General features: G+C 38.7%; 1 protein-coding gene and 1 non-coding gene across 16 annotated transcripts in view; both read left to right on the top strand.

Moving 5' to 3' along the window:
- Positions 1-23,112, top strand: part of PTPRT (protein tyrosine phosphatase receptor type T) — a 1,011,807-nt gene that overhangs the window by 792,193 nt on the left and 196,502 nt on the right. For all 15 annotated transcript variants that reach the window (XM_070485956.1, XM_070485943.1, XM_070485942.1 and 12 more), the window contains one exon: positions 540-813. In XM_070485956.1, coding sequence (XP_070342057.1) covers positions 540-813 — 274 coding nt within the window. The remainder of the gene's footprint in view (positions 1-539; positions 814-23,112) is intronic.
- On the top strand, positions 15,555-15,717 carry LOC123277472 (U1 spliceosomal RNA). Its single transcript, XR_006514423.1, has one exon. It is a non-coding gene; the product is annotated as a U1 spliceosomal RNA (small nuclear RNA).

Below are 23,112 nucleotides of genomic sequence, written 5' to 3'. Positions count from 1 at the left end.
GCCTATGAAAGCGTTTGAAGAGGGAGAGTACTATATGATTGGGAAGATCAATGGGTCAACTGGTTAACTGATGAAATAATTAGAGGCAAAAAGACCAGTCGAGTCCGGGTAAGAGGTGGGGAAGTGCCCAATCTCAACATGATGGGAGGAGAAAACGGGAAGGGGCAGAAAAAGGTCAAGTCAACAGGGCCTGTTGATTAGAGGTGCAGAGTGAAAACTAAGGAGGGAGGAATTGAGAATGAGCCCAAGATTCAAGGCCTGACCGACCACTTGACAGGCAATGCTACCCTTCACTAAGGAAAGAGCCATAGAAGGAGGAGCAGGCGGGTTTGTAGGATTTGGGATTGAATTGCATTTTGGACATACCCAGAGTGAGCTGGTTTTGGGGCATCTAAATGGAGAGAGATTTCCATATAGCAGTAGGTTTACAAGTCTGAAGCTCAGGAGGAAAAATTAGTTGTAGATGGAAGTCATGATGATAACTAACAAGTTCGTCCTTCCAGATAGTTGCTCATCTATCTCTCTTCTTTCCTGTCCAGTGTTTATCAGCTGGTTGTCAAGGAGGAGAGACTTCAGAAGTCACGGAGGGCAGCTGACATCATTGAGTGCTTTTCAGTGCCTGTAAGCTATAGGAATGCCTCCAGCCTCGATTCTTTACACTACTTTGCTGCTGAACTGAAGCCCGCCAACCTGCCTGTCACCCAGCCATTTACAGTGGGTGACAACAAGACGTACAATGGCTACTGGAACCCTCCTCTTTCCCCTCTGAAAAGCTACAGCATCTACTTCCAGGCACTCAGCAAAGCAAATGGAGTAAGTATGGCCACATGGAGGCCATTTCTTGCCTTGTTTGTATTTTTCCCATTCTCATATGAAAAGACAGCATGGCTTTAGAGCAGAGGTGGACAGACTAAGACCAGTGGGCCAAATCCAGCCCTATGCCTTTTTTTTTTAAATAGGGATTTTTTTTTTTTTTAATATTGCAATGCCTATTCAATTACATGGTCTCTGGCTGCTTTGATACTACAATAGTATGGTTGAGTAGTTGAGACAGAGACTCAGTGCCTCGTAAAGCCTAAAATATTTACTCGATGGCCCTTTACAGAAAAAGTTTGCACATCCCTGTATTAGAGGGTAGAAGGTGTCTCACTTTTAAGGTCTTAATTTCCTCATCTATAAAATGATACCTGTCAATTGGATATCTGTGAATACACTAAGCAGGTTGTATTTAATCAGTGAATACTAGCTCCTCTATCATTATCATTAGTCACACTGGAAAGTATTCTTTTCTCCCAAAGACAAGGTAAACTTTTTTTGTGTCAAATATTTCTTTGATCTGGGAGGGGAGCCAGGTATAACATCACAAAATCACAGGGCTGGAAAGGACCTAAAAGGTCAGCCAATACCTCCTGCCCTCCCCCTACAAACAAAACAGTGTTTCAATCAACATTACCATATCACAGTTAACCAGTGTTAGTGCTTATTGTTGAATACCTCCAATAACAGAGAACTTACTTCTTTATGTGGTATCTTTGATGGTCTTTGGGGAGTGGGGCTGTGGCTCTAAGAAAGCTTTTTAATATACTGACTTAAATATATCTTTTATTGTAGCTTCTACCCATTGCTCTTGGTTCTTTCTCTTAGGGCCCAATGGAACCAAAGCAATCACCTTCACAGGTGGTATTCTTTCAGTTACATAAGATCTAGTCTATCATCCACTTCACCTTTGTACAAACACCTTCATCTGGTCTTATTTCTTACAAGCTAACTATCTTTATTTTCTCTTATGACACAAGTTTGTATTTTCCATCAAGGATGCTTTTGTGGACATACTCCAGGTTACTATATTTCATTCAACAAATATATAATGAGCACTGACATATGCGAGGCCCTATGTTTCCATGTTAAGGTTATGTAGTATGTGCCCTCCAAGAGCTTATACATTTGTAAGGGAGTCTGGTATGTGCCATGTTCCACAATATATCTGGAATGAGAAGCCCCAGTGAAGTGAGAAGCTCACTGGAGAGGGGAAAGCTGAGACAAAAGCAAGCCTTGGTGAAGTGTGTGGAGATCAGCCTGTGTAGGCTCTGGATGGCCAAGATAGAGAGTTTGATTTAGACTGTCAGTGGCAGCCATTACCTTGAGAAACCTGGATTGAGGAACTAATTAACATTTAAAATATCCACATAGCCATTTAAATTCCACATTGGTATTTCAGCTCTGCATTTATTACTGATTCAAGCAATACTCCTCACAGAGAGTACAAAACTATAAAGAGAAGCTACCAGACTGCCTTCCACCTGTCCATCTGGTCTTCCCTCTGCATGAAACACTCTAAAGTATCGAGAAAGAAGACATAAAGATGGGCAGAAGCTTCAAGGGCCCCATCTTGTTCTTGTTCTCTGCTTTCCATACTGGCCAGTTTATTGGTTCAGCACAACTCTGAGGATGTGTGGCTCCCTTGCTCTTGGCAACATATGACGAGGTGCTGTTGGGTTTCCATGCTGTGAAATGGAGTAGTAGCTGCATCAGTCCACCCTTTATCAGATTCCTACCAAGATTCTCATAAAAACCCAGCAAGAAACCAAGTCTATAGAACCCCAGAAACTGGCAAATGGACCCCAGGAGGAATTTCCCCAAACTAAGTATGACTGGCCCCAAGCAGAACAGCAAGTGAAGCAGAAGGATTCTTGAAGGTTTTGCTCCCCAAACATCACACAATTGACCCCATCCTCAAGACAAAAGGTTTGTCCATTGAGAAAAAGTCACCCTACCCTGAAGCTGCCTCATCTAGGAAGCTGTTTCTACCATGGATTCCAAGACGAATAAAGCCATTTAATTACTTATGCCCTCGATTCTACACCATGTGTACTACCATTTTGGAACTAAGATTTGCAGTAATGAAATACAAGCAAGAATGGAATTGGATGAGTGTTTATGCCAGGTGTCTTGAGGGTGTAGTCAGCCTCACAGGAACAGAGAGGAAAAGCTGTGGGAACTGGACACTCAGAATGTTGTATTTTTCTGGCAAGAGAAAAACTATGCACTACTTCAAATTGCTGCATTTAGTATTAAGTTTTACTGAAAGGAGTTGGTTGAAAGGGTCATGGGAGCAGAAGAGCCATTCTCAGGCTGACAAATCTCTGCCTAGCCCCTCTCAGATTTCTCCATATCATAAAGGGCAGCAGACAATGCAGTTAAGCCTGGAGTATTTTTGAGGAGAAAACGTTATAACCCACAAATTCCTTCTCAGCCAAGTTGTTCTTCTTGTGCAAATACATCAGAAAGACATTCTCAGCATCCAGGGGCTCCCAGATGCCCTGCCTCTAATAAATCATTCAAAGAGCAATTGACTGAACAATGAATCAAAATAAAGAAATGAAGAGAAGAGAAATATGGAATAAAAAGATGTGCAGTGAGCATGGAAACTAATTAAACATAAATTAATGCTGAATAATTGCTCTAAATATGTTATAAAAAAGAAAGTTAGTATAAAAATACTTAAAGAGAAGATATGTAATGTCAAAGATTAACAATTGTGATCTGGATCTACAATTCACCATTATGTCAACAAAAACTGAAAAAGAGAGGACTGATGAGTGTAAATTAAAATCTGCTAATTTTCTCACTTTGGACAGGATGGAATACATAACTACTATTTTATTTTTGATACTGAGAATTTTTTTTTTAATGTAGTTTTTTGAACCTAAAGGCAGCCTTGCAGTCTATCATTTAAAAGCCAGAAAAGGGCCAGCCCTGTGGCCAGGTGGTTGGGTTCACATGCTCTGCTTCAGGGGCCCAGGATTTCACCAGTTCGGATCCTGGGTATAGACCTAGCACCATTCATCAAGCCGTGTTGAGGCAGTGTCCTACATAGCACAACCAGAAGGAACTAGAAGTAGGATATACAACTATGTACTGGGGGGCTTTGGGGAGAAGAATAAGGGGGTAAAAAAGAAGATTGGCAGCAGATGTTAGCTCAGGTGCCAGTCTTTAAGATAGAAAAGCCAGGAAACAACAATCTACAAGAAAAGGGGGAGAAACAAAGGAAACTATAAGTAAACATGAAAATCTGCAACTATAAAGCAAGCCAGAAGACAAAAGCACTAGATTTGATTTTTTTTTAAGTAGTGCTTTTCTCCCCTTGTAAAAGGAAGGGAAAGTATCTTGGGTCAAGTAAAAACCAGAATTCAGCAAATCTATGTCACTAGAAGATTAAAAACAAAAGATGGGGCAAAGTTATATTAACCTAAAATAAAGGAAAGCAAAGATGGCCATTTGTTGCAGGATGGTTGTGGGCCAGGTTGAATAATTTACTATCAATCAATTTCATTGCTCCCTACCTGCAAGTTTCAGTTAGGACAGGGTAAGAGAATTTTAGGGTCCAGAAACCTTTGTTCTATGGATATTAAGGATGGTTTTTCAGCTTAGCAGAGTAGCTAAATATTCAGCCTTTACTACCTACACAAAAAACCCTGGTAATTCTGTGACTTTAAGCTATTAAAAGAGTTAGATATGATTGATTGATTGATTTATTAAGTGAACATCTAGGAAGCACAAACCATATGTCAAAAAAAGGCACTTCTTCTAAGTGTTTGGAATAAAGCAGTAAGCCAAACAGACAAAAAAATCCCTGCTCTCATGGTGTTTACATTCTAGTAGGGGAGAAACCAAAAGTAAACAAATAAACAAGTGAAATAATATGTCAAATAATTAATCATTAGACTTAGGAATGTGGAGGTCACTCATTAAATGTTGGCTCTCATTAGGAGGAGGATAAAGACATTTTGTAAACTCAACAGTGATTTATATAAATGTGAAGTATTTTAATCCAGCTCTATAAACGCTATGGAGAGTCCAAGTATGATGCGCATTATGAGGCATGGCCTTTAGAGTCCTTACAGGCATATTCATGAAGTGCAATTTGTTCACAGGCACTTGTATTGGGAATTTGATCAGATTAGTAGTATTACATTTGCCCATTGATGCTTTCTGAGAGACAACGACGGGCAGTCCCAGCTGTCAGAGCACTGTCCTTGGTTCTGAATTCTCAGGCCCATCTTTCTTGTGGATCAGGGCATATTGTAACCATTTGTTTTGGATATAGCTATATTATAGATCTATAATATTTTAGAATCGGGTGATTTTAACGTAGACCAGAAGCCAACAAAGAAATCTCTGATAAAGCGTTCTTGACAGAGCATTCTATAGCCTCAGCTTGACCACTGCAATTCTCTGGAGGAAAGAGTTGATTCCTTTGTACAATAGGTAAAATTATTAGAACTTTCTTCCTTCTATAAAGCCAAATTCTGTCTCCTTAACTCTCTGTTCTCTGGCATTTGTACTGACTTGAACAAATCAAGTCTTTCTTTCTCAAGTCAACCTTTCGGAGAAAATATTGCAGTACCAACTACCATCCCAAGCCATGCCAGCCATTTCTCATTGATATTTAACATGCAGTTACTTCTGTTTCTCATATGACATGATTTCTGTATCTCTTTCATCCTTCTTATTCTGTTCTTTCATAGATAGATTCCTTTTTCAAATGCCCTCCTTACAAAAAAAGGGGTGCCCAGAGGTTAGCATTGTGCTTCAGATATAGCTAAGCCATGCCTGCTACATTTTAACTATTCCTCCTCTCTTGACCATATTCTAAGACATTGTTTCTCAAACATTCCAAGATATTTTTCTCACTTCGGGGCCCTCATGCAAGCTGTTGTTTCACCCGAGTCTCTCTCTTCTTTGTTCTTTGCAGAACTAGTACCTTCTGATTTTTCAGGCCTCACCTTCATGTCACATCCTCTGGGAACTTCCCAACTATATTATCTAAGAGCCATCCACACCAGTATTCACTTACATGCTAACCTGTTCTTTTTCTTTATAACACTGGATTTATTTTTAATTGCACTTGTTTTTGTGTAGTGCATGCCTCTCTTGTTAGACTGAGAGCCGCAGGAGGTGGGGACTCTGTTTTGTTTGCTGCTGTATCCTCCACACTGAGTACAATATTTAACACATGGTAGATACTCAATGATCCTTTGATGAATGAATGAGGGTTGAACTGTTTCTTGTTATCTGTGAGTCTCAGTTTCCTCACTTATAAAATTGAAATAGTAATGCATGCTTTACACAATCATTTGGAGGATTAAATGAGAAAAGATCTTGAATACTGAAAGGCATCAAATAAGTACAGTCTGAATTTCCACTCAGTGTAGCATGAGAGATGTGGTTCTGAGCTATTTTCACCATAGACAGATGAGCCCTAAAGGACCTTCCTTCCATCACAGCAGACTCTTCCCCAGCTGTCTCATTTCCCAAGCTCCAGGCTCCTGGGCAGCCTTGATTTCCTCCAAATCCTCCAAATGATACCCAGAGTAGCTGTCTCAGTTGTAAACAGCGGGCGGGTGCAGTTTTGCATTGTTTCTTTCCCACTCTTCCCAGAATGAGGTCTGCTGAATCTACTGTTCTCTGCATCCCCACCACCATTAGCCATGATTGTGAAGTTGAAAGGACCATAATTAACGGTTGGATGCAAAACAAGTGTGGCGAATTCATGCAAATATCCATCAGAAGCCACCTTTTGTTGGTAATGCTGTTGTGCATGTTCTATTTATGCCCAGAGAAAACTCTTTCCTTGCCATATCCTTTTTCATCATGTAGGGGCACATTTAACCTGGAAGTAGCCTCTGCCAAATGATGAGCTAAATAAAAGAAGTGGGAAGTAGAAGGGTGATTGTTCTCTTTCTCTCACTTCCTCTTACAGCTCCTGAACTCAATTGCCTCTTGAGAGCAGTTCGAAGCCAGATGCTATTTCGAATAGGTCCTCATGTTTGCAGTGTAATCACATTATAATAGTTGGGATGATCTAGGTAGAGCTGGGTTAGGAAAAATTCTTTGTATCTAAACGAATTGGATGAAACTAAGCTTAGTTGTGTCCAAGCACTGTTAAAAGAACGTTTGCACATGAATGTGTTTTCTGTGGCATGGTGGGATGGAAAGAACTGAGAGTTGCACATCAAGACAGACTTGGCTTGAATTTGGCTGTTCTCAGGTATGTGAACTTGAGCGAGTTACTTAACATCTCAAGATGTAGAATGTGATTAATGATTTACCTCCCCAAAATTCGGGGAGAGTAAATGAGACAATGTATATAAGGCATCTGTCACAGTTGTTGTAAAATTTGTTCTTTTCCCTTTTGCTATTTTCCTGGAACCCTTCTCCTGAGGGAGGGGAGGATTGGTGCATCCTTACCTGGTGTATCCCAATTTGTCCAGTAGACTCCACATGGAAGCACATAACTTCCCAACTCTGAAGGACCTTAGGAACCGTGTCTATGTGGCAGCTGTTGATTGCCTTGGCTCACCCATGATTCAATTGCTTTATAATCCCACCCCAACCTGTATTTTTCTAAATTTAATTTTTCGTATATTGTTCCAAGCCTGACATCTGTTCCTGTTGAATCTTTTGACATAATTGACTTTATCTTTTGGGAATGATCTTGCCCCTCTCATTCCCTAATTCTCTTTTTTACTTTAGTGACTATTCACATGTCACATGAGAAAAGCTCAAGTGACCCATAGAATGAGAAGATGTGGGAGACTCAAGCTGAAATGGTTTAGAGTTAAGACTCCATAGGAGATCTCATGGCTTTGGTCTTAGATATTCCATCAGGGAGTTTATAAGAAAACTCCTATGTTGGTTAGGATGAACTAATTTATGCTGTGCTAACAACCAACCAGGAAATTTCAGTGTATTTCCAGAAAAAAAGATATTATTTTTCACTCCTTCTACATATCCAAAATGGGTCCGCAGAAGGGCTCAGCTTGTCATAGTCATTCAGGCTGATGAAAAGTCCATCTTGACACATGCTTCCGTAATCACCAAGGCAGAGAAACAGAAATGTGGCAAATAGGGCACTGGTTCTAAAAAGTTTTCACACAAAATGATACACAACACTTTCACATTCCGTTGGCTTAGACTAGTCATGTGGCCATGCTTAAATTCAAAAAGAATTAGGCAGTGCATTTCTATAGCCAAGAAGTGGAAGCAAACCAAGTGCCCATCAACTGATGATCAGATGAAGAAGCTGTGGCATATATACACAATGAAGTACTACTCACCCGTAAAAGAGACAAAATTGTCCCATTCACAACAACATGGATGGACCTGGAGAGTATTATGTCAAGTGAAATAAGCCCGACTGAGAAAGAGAAACGCTATATTATTTCACTCATATGTCGACAATAAACTAACACATGAACAAAGAGAAGAATTTAGTGGTTACCAGAGGGGAAGGGGATTGGGGTCAGAACAAGGGGTGAAGAGGCACATTTATATGGTGACTGACAAAGAATAATGTGCAACTGAAATTTCACAATGTTATAAACGATTATGACCTCAATAAAAAATAAATAAATAGGGGCCGGCCTGGTGGCACAGTGGTTAAGTTTGCACGTTACGCTTTATTGGCCCAGGGTTCACCGGTTCAGATCCCAGGTGGGACATGGCACCACTTGGCACGCCATGCTGTGGTAGGTGTCCCACATATAAAGTAGAGGAAGATGGGCATGGACGTTAGCTCAGGGCCAGTCTTCCTCAGCAAAAAGAGGAAGATTGGCAGTAGTTAGCTCAGGGCTAATCTTCCTCAACAAATAAATAAATAAACAAATAAAGTAAGTACGTAAGTAAATAAATAAATGTCTTACAATTAGGCTAAATTAAAAAAAGAAAAGAATTAGGCAGTGCATTCCAACTACATTTCTAGAAGCAGAACTGGGATATTTGAGAACATCCGTAATGACCAACCCACTTCTCCATTATGCCTTAATCTTTTCCTTCAAATTCTCATAATACCCAGACTCACTCTTGAAGCGTCTATGCAGTTCTTATTACAGATCCTGAGAACTTTATATTATTGAGCACCTGCTGCATCTCAGACACGAAGCGAGGTGTTTTCACCCATACTACTTCCTGATTGGCCTCCCAGACAAAATGGCACCATTTAAATCAGTGGATCGATGGACTGCCAGAAGCACCCTGGAATCTCATAGCATCTCAGTTACTTCATACTGAAAGAGGGATTTTAGCAACAGACTTTTATCTTTACTCTGTGGAGATGCAGTAAAGAAATGTCTAATACTCCCTGTGACACTGTTCCTCCTTGAAAGGCAGTGGTTCTTCCAAGTCTACCATGAAGTTTGGTTGAGAGAGCTCGGAAAAACTTTGATCTCTCCCACTCATCCATGGCTGAGCCAAGGTAACAGAAAACTGTGAACCAAAGCCCTCCGCATGTCCTTTTTCTGATTTGTTGCGATGGTCCTATGTTAGGAACATATTTCTGGGTTTTATTCACTCTGTAGCAGCCTTGTAGAAGCGGAGAGGGAGACTGAGAAATAGACATTTGGAATCCAGGGCTATCATCACAAACTTTCTGTAACCACTTTGGAGACCCTTGGCCTGGTAAATGCCCCCACCCTGTTCTCGTCTGTCACCAGAGCCTAGATTCCATGCCCTGTCTACCTGCCTTAGCCTCCTTCCCAGTCCTCAGTGGATTCCGTCTCCTGGGATCACCGAGCCCCTTGAGCATATCTATCTCCAGGCCTCCATTCCACCATTTGAGACTTATCATCTGCTCTTGAAAGCTCTGAACTTCTGTTGAAGCCCTGATGGGTCTCAAACTTCTCTTCCCAGGTGAGAGAAATTCCCCGAGTGTCACCTTGTACAAATATCAAGATGAGTTCTCCCAGGTTGCTAATTTATTTTTTCACTCACTTACAGTTTCTACAGACTTTATTATCATGGTATGAGACCTAAGGGACCACGAACATTTTCCTTCCAATGCAAATATACTTTAAACTCATTTGGAGAAGGAAATGAAGGTTACCCAAATGTCGACAGCTGATAATCTTCTCAGCCTGGGCCTTGAGGCATCAATGCTCCAGACCCAAGTCCCAAAGAAGCTCATGGAAATAGAGCCTAAGTTTCCATATAGCAGGGTTTCTGCCTCCATCAAGCCCCCTCCAAACTGAGGGCCTCCATGAAGTTCTGCCCAGTTGGCCCCCAAATGGTGAAAAAGTGGGGAAACTTCTGAATTTGGAAATTGGATCCACGGGTTTAAAAACTGGCTCTGCTGTTTTTCAACTACGTGAACTGAATGTTGGCCTTTTAAGCTTCCGCTTCCCCATGTGTCGAATGGGGATGAGATGTGCCCTCCCAAGCTCACTGAGTTCTTTGTGAGGAGTAAGCAATAGCTGTGATAACTCTTTGCACATTCCTAAGCATATTTCAAATGAAGATGTTGCTAACACAAACATTTGTGTGTGGCAAATACAGCGTGTTTGTTTATACATACATACACATAAATGTTTTAGCATATGTATATATGTACATTTATGTACACATATATATGAATACATATTACACCTTCAGTTAAAATAAAATTTTTAGTTAGTTCAAGAATCTTTGTGGAAGAAAGATTATTATTGCCCCAGAGACCTAGTATAGATGGTTAATGAACTAGAAACCTTACCTATACTTGTTGAGCTTCCTAAAAGCCATGGCAAAAATAGACTTATGGCAGGTTTGCTTATCTTCTTTTACTGGATAGAAGGAAGCATACATACATATTTTTTATGAGAGATACTAGAAGGGGAGTTATCGTATATATCCTTACATAAGGGATCCTGAGGAGACACCAGTCAATATCATAATATCATTTTTTGCTCAAACCCTCCATTAGTCCCTTTTCCATCAATGTTGTGATACAATATTAACCTGGGATTTAATGAAGCCATTTACATTCAAGGATTCTGTCTGTTTGTTGTGCTTTATAATGGCGTTAATGCTATTAATTAACGCCACTAAATAAGATTAATGGGTCTCAAAGTTTCTTTCCCCTCAGCATTTTTTATGAATATGCCTAGTATGACGTCTTTCCTGTTGCATACATTGGCACTGACCATCTATTTGATGTTAGGCAAGTGATTTAAACTCTCTGAGTCTCATCATTTGGAAAATTTTGATACCCATAGTATCAAATTTATAAAAATGTTTGTAAATACAAAATGAGAAGATGTATGAAAAAATGCTTATCATGGTGCTTGATGGGCAATAAACACTCAATTAATATTGGCTATCATTCTTAGAATATCACAATTGGTATATATGAGGCAGAGTGTGGAGGTACTCTAAAGAAAGAACAAGCAAAATCTGTGGGTGCACAGACATTTTTAACCCATCAATCAAATTTGAATAGACTGTGAACAGGGTGTGGGAGGAGGGGATTCAAGAAGGAGAAACAAAATTAGCCAAGTCCAGGGTATGCAGAGACCAGGCGACATACTGGATTCATCGAGGAAAGAGAGTGAGATTTCAAAGGAAGATTGGGAATGTTGTACTTATAGAGAGACAAGTGGATAAGTGAGACTGTTCTTCTGCAGACTCTTCCTGGAGACTGAAATTTGGTGAAGTTCCATCTTTTACATCATGGCCCCCAACTTTGCATACTCATAAACTCAATTTATCTGGATACAGAGTTGAGAGGAGATTCAAATAAATCAAACCTACAAGAGACTGATGGAAATAATAGGCAATGATTATTTTAAATCATTCCTTCTCTGCTAAAACATCCCTAAGACTTTCCTATCTCAGAAGTCTGGATTGTCCAAGACCCTCACCTTCTACATCCAATTGTCACCAAGTCCTACTGGTCCCACACTCTAAAATTCTCTCCAATCCATGTGCTTTTCCCATCTCCAGAGCCATCATCCTAACCCGGAATACCATCATCTCTTGCCTGGGAAACTTCAGCAGCTTCCTAATTGGTATTACCAAATCCACTCTTATTTACCTCAAACTCATTCTCCAACCACAGCAAATGCAAATCGATACTATATGTACCTTCATTTAACAGTCGAACAAGCCAAGACTCAGAGAGGCCATGATGCCGAAGAGACTGAGCTGGGTTTGAACCTGTGCACATAAAAATTCCATTGTGCGGTCCTGTGCATTTAGTGCCATGCTTCATGCTGAGTCATAACCCCACAAAGTGGAATCTGGCTAGACTGAAACCAACAGGAGTACCTCAAAAGCCCCAAATCCCCCCCCAACATCCGTGTTTTTCTCTTTCTCCCACCAGACATGGCCAGCCTCAATCCCTCGCTCAATCTTGAAACACCTGCTGGCCCTGCCGTTAACATTAACAAATAATGAGGAGCTGTACTAATAACAATTATCATAAATTGGCCTTTGATTACATCTGTCACCTGAGACTTTCAAAGACTTTACAAACATCAATTAGTAATTGCAGCTCAAAGGATCGCTCACAGAGAGAGGAATCATTAAGGTCAGCTAAGAGCTGTGCAGGGAGGCATGAAGGACAGCACTGGCTTAAGCTGGTTTAGAACTGAGAGGCACCAGTCCCTAGTGGAAGGTCGAAGCCTCTCTCCGTGAGGCTCAAAGGAACCACACTTCTGACATCCCAATTAGGGGATAATTTGTACAGCTGTTCCATCGCCTCAAAGTCCTGCTGCTGAGGAATGGGAAGCATGAAATGTAGTTTTGGAAAGGAGCTTACAGATTATGCAGTTCCATTCTTTTGGCAGAAAAAGAAACTGAAGTCCAGAGTGGGGAAGTGATTTGCCCAAGGTCAGAGCCACAGCTTGAACCTAGTCTCTCACACCCTATCTGCATTTGTTTACTCTGCAAAATTGTGCCATCATGGGCCATGATCTCCTCTATAAGAGCTATTGATGATGATGATGTTGATGATGATGATAAAAATCCAACAGTCACTACTAAGGGCTTGCTCTGAGTCAGTGGGGATGATACACAGATAAATAAGATACAGTTCCTGCCCTGAGGGAACGCACAAATCCAGCGGCATAGACAATTATGAAAACAAATTTGTACAATAAACTATATCAGGAATCACATTGGCAGAATACCCTGGGTACAATTGGAAGCCTGGAAGTGGAGGGGATGAGGAGGTGCTTAGGAAAAGTCTCATAGAAAAAGTAATATTTGAGCTGAGTATTGAAAGATAATCGGGCTTTTTCCACGCAGACAATAAGGTGGAGGACAGGGCGCATCCTGCAAAGGGAGCACCTGGAAAGAGGCCCAAAGATTGGGAATTCCATGATACATTTGGGGAGATTTGGTGGGGTTGGTTCCAGGGTGTAGAGAGAAGACCAGAGACAGAGAGAGAGCAGTTAATGGGGGGCATTGCATGCCATGAAAAAAGCTTGGAATTTATTCTGTTGAACACAGGGAAAATGATCTTGTCAATAATCCCAATATCAATTTATTACAATTATAAAGACATGCATGTATACTTCTTTGTATCTTTCAGGCACTTGTACACTCAAAATTTTGTTCAACCCAGTGAGATGTGTACAGGGTATTGATACCTCATCTGTAGATGAGGACACTATGACTCAGAAAGATTAAAGAATTTACCCAAGGAATTTACCCAAGGTTACTGAACCAATGAGAAATGAAACTAGAATTCGAATGTCTAACTTCATTCATTTTTTATGGCACATATAATATGTGCCAGACACTATGCTGTCAGTGAAGAGGATAGGCAAGTCCCTTCCTTTCATGATCTTTCCATCTGATGGGGAGCATGGAAAGTGACAATTAGTAAATATACAAAGAAATAATTTCATATGGTGAGGGATGAGAACAGAAAAGAGTGATATGAGAGAGGGTGACTGGAGAGTGCGGCAATTGAGTGGAACCATCAGGGGAGGCATTTTTGAGGAGGTGACAGATAACAGAACTCAAATGATGAGGTGGTCAAGATCTCAAGGCATTCCAGGCAGATGGAACAGCAATGCAAAGGCCTTGGAGATGAAATAAATTCAGCACATTCAGGGATTATATCCAAGATCAAGATGGCTTGAGGGAGAAAGTGGTAAGAAGCTTCTCAGAAGAGATAACAGTGTTGGCTTATGCAGGGCAACTAGAGTCAAGGGGAGAGGTTGGGATTTTACCCTTAGTCCACTGGGAATTCATTGGAGAGTTTTAAATGGAAAGTAGTGGGATCTGACTCAGACAATTAAAAGATTATCTGGCTAACGGTGGGGGCAAGGGGGACGGACATTGATTATCAGGATCAAGAAAGGCTGTAGACAAAGTGGACAAGAAGCTGCAGGCTAGAGATGGGGACAGTTTACGCCAAGGTGGTGACTGCTGAGGCCAAGAGAACATGATGTGTTCAGTATATAGAAAAATATTTATTGTTCTCTCCTTTTAAAAAATGTGTTAATATGGAAATGTTCAAACATGTACAAAAATAAAGAGGATAATAGATTCATTTCTGTATCCCCATCACTCAGCTTGGCCAACAGTGATTAATCCACGGCCAATCTTTTTTCCTCTCTACCCCAAATCACTCCCTCTGCTTCGCCAAATATTTTTAACTCCTTATTTCAGGTTAATTTCAATATAACAGAAAAGCGTGAAGAATAGTATAAGGAGCTTTCATAAACTGTCCACCCCAATTCCTTAATTGCTCACAGATTACCATGGTTGCTTTATCATTCCATTCTCTCTCTCTGTCTCTCTGTTTCTATCTCCCCTTCCCCTTACCCCCTCTATCTGTCTATTTGTCTCTCGATCTACTATCAATTGATCAATCACCTCTTTACACTTAAACATCGAGGGGCATTTCCAATACAATGCAATTACAGGAAATTAATGTTGATGTAGTACTGTTAGCCCCAACTTTCCCAGTTGTCTCAGTTATGTCCTTTACATTAAATTTGTTAAAAATCTGATCCAGGGTCACATGTTACATTTAGTTGTCATGCCTCTTTAGATTCCTTGTATCTCAATCTTTCCTTGGCTTTCATGACCTTAATTCTTGAAAGTGACAGGCCGGTTATTTTGTAGAATGTCCCTCATGTTGGGTTTGTCTAAGGTTTGCTCACCATTAGATTCTGGTTATGCCTTTTTGGCAGGAATACTGCAAAAGTAATGTTGAGTTCTTAGTGCATCATATCAGGAGGCATATGATATCCACGTGTCTCATTACTGTGATGTCACTTGGATCACTTAGAGTGTTGTCCACCAAGGTTTTCTCCACCATAAAGTTACTATTTCTTTTTAATGTGTATGCGTTTTGTAAGGATATACTTCTAGACTATATAAACATCTTGTTCTTCATCAAACTTCATTTCTCAGTTTTAGCATTTGTTGACAATTCTTGTCTAAATCAATTAGTAAGGTATTTGCCAAATGATGATCTTCTAATCCACCATTCCTTCTGCAAGTGTTTGTGAGGATGAGCTCTCCTTTGTCCCCTGTTTTTAATGTATTCATTTATTTCTGTTAGTCATAACTTATAGACTCTTATTTTATTCAATAGGTAACAACCCATTGCCATCATTTATTTTTACACTCAAATGATCCCAGTCTTAGCTGGTAAGAGCCCCATCAAGTTGGTTCCAATGTCCTTTTTTCTTTTAATATTTTGCCAACTTTTAATCATGTAAAAGCCATACACCTATCTTTCATTCTATACACACACACATTTTTCAAAGTAGCAGGATGGAGTTACCTGGCAGGGGAGACACCATGATCACGAAGGTGTTTTTCCCAGGGCCAGGCTCATCCGTTGCACTCCCATGTGCTGACCCCTGTGATTTCCCCAAATGTGGGAAACTCAACTGCGTAATTCGTGGTAGCGGGGGACTGAATTTGTGCTTTGCCCTGAAAGAAAAGGAGGAGGGAATATATTTTATTTAACAGCTTGTTAGCTTGACCCATCAATTTGAACATTTAAATAAACAGTATGTGACTTCCTTTTGTCCCTCTGCCCAGGCCCTGCAACTATAAGGAGGGAGACTTCAGGGAAGTACCTAGGTCCTTCTGACAGGTCCCTATCAGTCCTTGAAAACTTTCTTTCTGGCACAACATTTTCTGCTTCCTCTACCCCAACCCCATAGTGAGAAATTATCATTGCTACTAGGCTCTCTAGCTGAACATCAACCCAAGCTGTGCAAATATCTATATAATTCCCTCTCTCTCTGTCTCTCTCTCTCTGCCCCCTTCCACCCCACCTCCATCCCTCCCGTTCTCTTTAAAACCACAAGTTTATAATGATACCCCTAATTCCAATCCAATGTCACAGGATTCATTCCAATCTTCACCCCCGTACTCATATTTTAACTTACTTCTCTTGATAGTGAGAAACTTGACTTTCATTATTCTCAATACGTTTCCTTATTTGTTCAACCCTAGAATACCCAGAAGATATTTTCAGAATTACTAGCCTATATCATTTTGTAAAACAAACTTGTTAATTGGGTTCAATATATACTTATAGTTCTTTCTATATTAAGTGTGAGGCTGTATAAAATATCGTGTTCAAAAGTTACTTGGTTTAGTTCTTCTCCTGTCCCTAGGGTATGGTTATATATTTATTGAAAATACAATTAGATTCATTTGTTTCTTTTTGTTTCTAATTTTAGATTCACTTTCCCCATCCTTATTGGGTTTTTTTGGGAGGGGATATGTAAAATATTATAGCATGGTTCCAAAAGCCTAAGCTGTACAAAAGAAGTACATGGAGAAAAAGTACACATCATTTCTTTCACCCCATTCCCACCATCTCCTGAGGGAAACAAATGTTGTTAGTTTCCTGTAAATTTTGGGGGGAAAAATAAGAAATTCATGTATATTTTATTTCCCCTCCTTCCTATAGAAAAGGTAACATAATATGGATGCCTGGAAACCACTTTGTATTACTTCATGGAGGATTTCCACATTCTTTTTTACAGCTGCATGGTATTTTGTTATATAGCTATATCTTAGTTTATTCAATTACTCTCATACTCTCGTGTATGGACATATATGTTGTTTCCAATATTTTTCAATTGCAAATATTGCTGCAACAAAGGAGTGTGTGTGTGTGTGTGTGTGTTTGTGGGTATACACACACATATATATATTACTGTTGGAGGTATGTCTTCAGGGCACATTCCTAGAAGAGGAATTGTTGGATCAAAAAGGGGGCAAATGTGTAGTTTTGCTAGATATTTCTAAACTTCCTTCCTTAAGGGTTCAGTCAATTTGCATTTCCCCCAGAAGTGTATCAGACTGTTTCTCCATATCGTCGCCAACAGTTTGTGTGGTTTAACTTTAATGTTTGTCAAAGTTATACGTAAAAAATTTTATCTCAATATAGTTTTACTTTTCTTGTTATAAGTGAAGTTGACATCTTTTCATATATTTAGAAGACAATTTTATGTAATTTTTGAATTACCTTTTTATGTCTTTGCCCAATTTTCTATCAGATTTTTTTATCTTCTTTCTCCTCAATTTTTAAGAACTATTTATATATCAGGGATGTTAAGTCTTTACCTGTGCTATATGTTGCAATTTTCCCAGTTGGTTATTTATCTTTTTTTGGTGGAGGAGGCAGTGAGGAAGATTGGCCCTGAGCTAACATCCGTGTCAATCTTCCTGCATTTTGTATGTGGAACGCCACCACAGCATGGATTGATGAGCAGTGTATGGGTCCATGCCTGGGATCCAAATCCCTGAACCCTGGGCCACAGAAGCGGAGCACGTGAACACAACCACTACACCATGGGGCCGACCCCTGTTATTTATCTTTTGACTTTGCTTATGGTGTTTTTGCCACACCAAAAAAAATAAGAAATTCATATATATTTGTCAAACGCGTCAATTATTTTCTTTTTTATTGCATCCAGAGTTTGAGTCATAGTGAAAAAGCTTTTTCTTACACCAAGGTTATAAAGGAATTCACCCATGTTTGCTTCTCGTACTTGTATAGTTTCGTTGTTTTTTTACATTACAATTTCTGATGTTTGGTGTTTAATTTCGTACATAGTGTAAAGTATGGATCTAGTTTTATGTTTTCTTCGCAAATGCTGTTACTTATCCTAGCAACATTTATTAAGAAGTCCATCTTTGCCCCCATAATTTGACATGCCACTTTTCTCATATTTTAAAATTTCGTATGCTCCTGGGTCTTTCTCTGGATTTTGCATTCTCTTCCACTAGCCTGTTTACGCACTAGTACCACACTGTCAGAATTGCAGAGGCTTCATGCTTTAACACCTGGTAGGGCAAGTCCCCCCACCTGGGTTTTCTCTTTCAGTGATTTCCTGGTTCTTCTTCCGTGTTCATTTTTTCATATGAGCTTCGTGTCAACTTGTCCAACTCAGTAAAAAGCCTATTGGTAATTTTACTTGGATTGCATTAAATTTATGTATTAATTAGGGTGAAGTGACATCTTTAAGACGTTGAATTATCCTAGCTGAGAACAGAGGATATCTTTCTATTTGTTCAAGTCCACTTTTGTGCCTTTTAGGGGTGTTGTAAAGTTTTCTTCACATAGGTTTTAATCTTCTTGCTAAATTTATTACCAAAGATTTCATCTTTGTTGCCATTGTTAATGAGATTTGCTGTCATGATCTCCTCTGACTATTGGTTGCACGTTAATTTTATATGCTTTTAGCTTTTGTCATTGATTCTCTAAGGACTTTCAGATATACTGTTACATCATCTGCAAACAGAGATATTTTAAAGTCATTTTCAAATTTGCATGCTTATAATTGATTTCTTTTATCCAATTTCACTGGCTAGTACTTCCAGTACAATGTAAAGGAGATAGAAGACATCCCACTCTTGTTCTTGATCCTAGTGGGAATGCCTTTACTAGATCCCCATGAAGTAAGATGCTGGTTTTAGGACTAAGATATATAATTTTATCATATTATGAAAATATTCCTCAATACCTATTTTCTTGAGTATGTTCTCTTTTTAATCAGGAATTGGGTGTTGAATTGTGTCAAATTCTTTTTCTGCATTAATAGAGATAATAATATGATTTTCTCCTTTGATCTATTAATATGGTATCTTATTTGAATGGATTTCTTACCATCAAACCAACCTTCCATTTCTAGATCACATTCCACTTGATCATGACATTTTATTTTTCTCAATGCAGTGTTGGATTCTGCTTGCTAACATGTCATTTAATAGTTTTACACATTCAAATTTGTAAAATTGGTCTATAATTTTCTCTTTTTTTCTTTTTTGTATTGTCTTTACCAAGTTTAGGTGTCAATGTCATGCTGGCTTCATAAAAAGAATAAGAAAGTTTTCCTTCATTTGCCATGCTTTAGAACAACTTATGTTAGGACTATTTTTGTCTTTAATGGCCTGGTAGAAATTCCCTGGGAAAATATCTGGACACGGTGGGTTTTTTATGGGGTATTTCCTTGTTATTTTCCTCTATTTCTTCTATGGGACTCAGTCTAGGTTTTTGTTTCTAATAGAGTCCATTTTTATAAGCTGTATTTTCCCAGGAAATTACCAGTTCCATTTAGCTTTTCAAACTATTTCCGGAGATCCGAAAAGTAGTCTCGTTTTTTTAAATTTTTTTTTCAATGGTTATTTTCCCCTTGTCATTTCTTATTTTGTGGTTGGTGCTCCTTCTCTTTTTCTCTTTTTTCTACCATTTTTCTCTTCTCTACTTCAATAATTTCTACTTTTGCCTTTATTATTCCCTTCTATGTACTTCTTGGCTCATTTTTTTTTGTTCCTCTTCTAGATTTTTGTGCTGGAAATATAGTTAATTTTTTTATGCCTTCATTTTACTGATATACTGTCATCTGCTCACTGCTTTAAACGTTTTCCATAGACTCTGATATGTACAGTTTTCGTTATATTATGTTTAAAACTATTTACATTTTTGTTTACAGCTTCCCCTTTCACCCAGGAGTTAGTCAAAAGAAATTATTTTGTAAATTTCCAGGTGGCGGGACCTGTTCAGTTTTTTAATATTGTTAATGATTTCTCATTTTATTACATTGTAACCATAGAAAATTCTTATATTGCTGCTTTATGGAATATAGCGATGCTTTCTTAATTAGCTAACATGTGGTCAATTTTTGTGAATGTTTCCTAAGCTCATAGAAGGTTTTTCTCTATTATCAGGCTGTAGGGTTTGATCCATATCCACAAGGTCTTTTATTTTATTTTATGTTAGCTCTTATATACCCTTGTCTATTTTTTTGCCACTTGATCTATTTTAAACTGACAGTAGTCTTCTATTATTCTTGCAACTCCTGTCGTTTCTACTTTATAAAGGTAATTATTGTGAGTTTTGGTTCATAGATATTCATACCCTTTATATTTCTTGGTAATTGTGGGTTTAAGCATTAAAACATGTCCTTTGTTATGTTTAATGCTTTTCAAATTGCTTTCTACTCTGTCTGATATCAAGATCACTATTACTGCTTGCTTGCTTTCTTTTTTTCATTTGCCATTTATCGTTTCTCCCTTTCCTTTATTGTTGCCTTGTGAATTCCTTTGTTTTAGGTGTGACCTTTGTATACAGCAGGTAGCTGGGTCTTACTTTAGCAGACAATTTGAAATCTTTTTCATTTAATTAGGTGAGTTAAACCCATTCACATTTGTTGATATGCCTGATGTGTTTGGTCTCAACTTGATCATATATTCTTTAGGTCATAATTTACTCTGTTAATTTTGTAATACTTGCTGATGTGTTTTTCTTACTCTTTTATTTTAAAATTTCTTTTGATATTTAGAACGGTTTGTATTTTTGTTCTTGTAGTTACCTTTGTCCTTAGAATTTTCAACACCTTTAATCCTCTCTTTTCTTATTTAACCCTTTCCTATCTGGTTTGTCAGCAATTTTTTCCAGCATTATTGAGGTATAATTAACAAATAAAATTATATGCATTTAAGGTGTATAATGTGATGTTTTGATATACATATACATTGTGAAATGATTACCATAATTGAGCTAGTTAACATATCCACCACCTCACATAGTTACCACCGCGTGTGGTAAGATCACTTAAGATCTACTTTCTTAGCAAATTTCAAGCATAGGACACAGTATTATACAGATCTCATTCATCCTGCATAGCTCTTGGACCAACATCTCCCCATGTACCCCACCCTCCGGCCCCTGACAACCACCATTCTACTCTCTACTTTCATGAGTTCGACTTTTTCAGATTCCACGTGTAAGTGAGATCACGTAGTGTTTGTCTCTCTGTGTCTGATTTATTTCACTTAGCATAATGTCCTCCAGGTTCATCCACGTTGTTGCAAATGGCAGGCTCTCCTTCTTTTTTAAGACTCAGTAGTAGTCCATTGTCTGTATATCCCACATTTTCTTTTCCCTGCTCCTAGCAGCCCCAGACTATTCAGCAGGGCTAATCCACTCAGTGTTCTGGTTGGCATGAGAAAGAAATGGGCCTCTTGGGCAGCATCTTGCATAGCTGGGGAAGCCGGGCACTCACTATGCTCTCATTTTCCCCTGTGGGAGAAATCATGGGCTGAAAGGAACTCTCTTGGCACGGAGCTATGCCACCTTGGGTGACAGGTGACATGAGTAAAGTGAAATTGCTCCATTCACCCTCTTCAACACGTCTATTCTCAGACTTCCTGCTCCAATGGGGTGCTGGGACCTCTGCTGGACTTCTGAGCTCCCACAAAGGTACTATCATCCATGGGTAGTTGTCAAAATTATGTTTCATGGGAAGATGAGTGCTGAAAACTCTTATTCCACCATCTTTCAGACATCACTGGTTTGTCAGTTTTTGATGGTATCTGTTGACTTTTATCTATTGCCTGTACAATAATCCATGAAGTTATTCTAGCCTCCCCTTTCCCTATTTCTTCTCTTTCTCATTTTGCTTCCATTATTTCTACATTATCAAAAAATATAACAATTAAATATTCTGCTTCCAACAATGTCTCTACCTTGTTTTAGTCTTAGATTTACAATTACATATCTTAAATGCTTACCGTCAGTCCTTTTGCTGAAATTTCCTCATCTCTTTGTTGGATGAAGTTTACCCTCTGGTATATTCCTCAAGAAAGACTCATGAGTAAAGCATTCTCTGAGTTATTGAATATTGAAAGTTATTTTCTTCTAGCTTTGATATTTGAAAGACACTTGGATAGCTATAAAATCCTTGGTTTGTACTTTGTTTCTTTGGGTTTCTTGAAAATGCTACTCCATATTTCTTGACCTTATGTCTTGATTTGGAGACATCTCCTGACAGCCCAATTCTCTTGCCCTTGTGAACTTTTTTCCTGGAGTCCTTGAGAATTTTTTTTTTAATTAAATAGCTTTACTAGGATCTTGGAATTCATCTTTCCAGTCTTTGGGTCCTTTCAATATGTTGGCTCAGGCTTTTAATTCCAGAAATTTTCCTTGGATTATTGTTATAAATCCTAGCCTATCCAATTGTTTATTCTCTCTTCTCAGGGATTTTGAGTCTTTGTCTTCCCTTTAAGTCACTCTTTCACTGACCCTTGTTACCTTTTTCTTTATGTCATTTTCATTTTCTTGGTTGTTTTGCTCTTTCTTCAATGCCCCATATTAAAATTTTCCTTTGGACAGCTTGTAATTTAATCTTCATTTCTGAAGTGCTTTTGTCTTTTTTTCTTTCTCGCTTTCCTGAGTTCAATCAACTCTCTCTCCTCTTTTTTTTTGGGGGGGGGTGATTTTTAAATACATTTCAGTTTTTAATCTTTTCATTTCCAATTCAAAGTTGTTTGAGGAAATTTAATTCAGTTTGGAATGTTGTGTTACAAGTTTCTTCTGGTTTGTAATTGACTTTTGAGGGGATGGATTTTTATCACTTGGAAATTTTATTTTCTGTTTTCTTCATGTAGTAGCTTTATTTGGCTCCTTCCATTTATTCATTTTGTAGATTTAAGGGGGTTTACAAGATTCCTAGTTCAAAAGCACACTGTTCTGATAGGGCAGTGAAGTACGTTTTTTTAATGGATGGCTGATTTTTTATATCATAGGGGACGGTGGTTGTATGTTCTCTGACTTGTTGCTGCTGTTGTTCATTTTTTATTTATAGGCTCTTAAAATTCCCCCTTTTGTCTCTTTTGCCTTTCATCATCCAATCTCCCAACGGCACTTCTCCCTTTTTTTTCACCTTATTTTCCCTCATAGGTGATACCTATTGAAGATTATCACCTTGAATTATGTATGCTTCCAAGTCCTTTCCACATACTCATTGCCTTAATCTACCAGGATTCTTTTTCATATTTCTCACACACATAAACTTGGTCTTTATT

This window comes from Equus asinus, chromosome 15, assembly GCF_041296235.1.
Source record: "Equus asinus isolate D_3611 breed Donkey chromosome 15, EquAss-T2T_v2, whole genome shotgun sequence".
NCBI lineage: Eukaryota > Metazoa > Chordata > Mammalia > Perissodactyla > Equidae > Equus > Equus asinus.
This window is presented reverse-complemented; position numbering and strand designations above follow the sequence as displayed.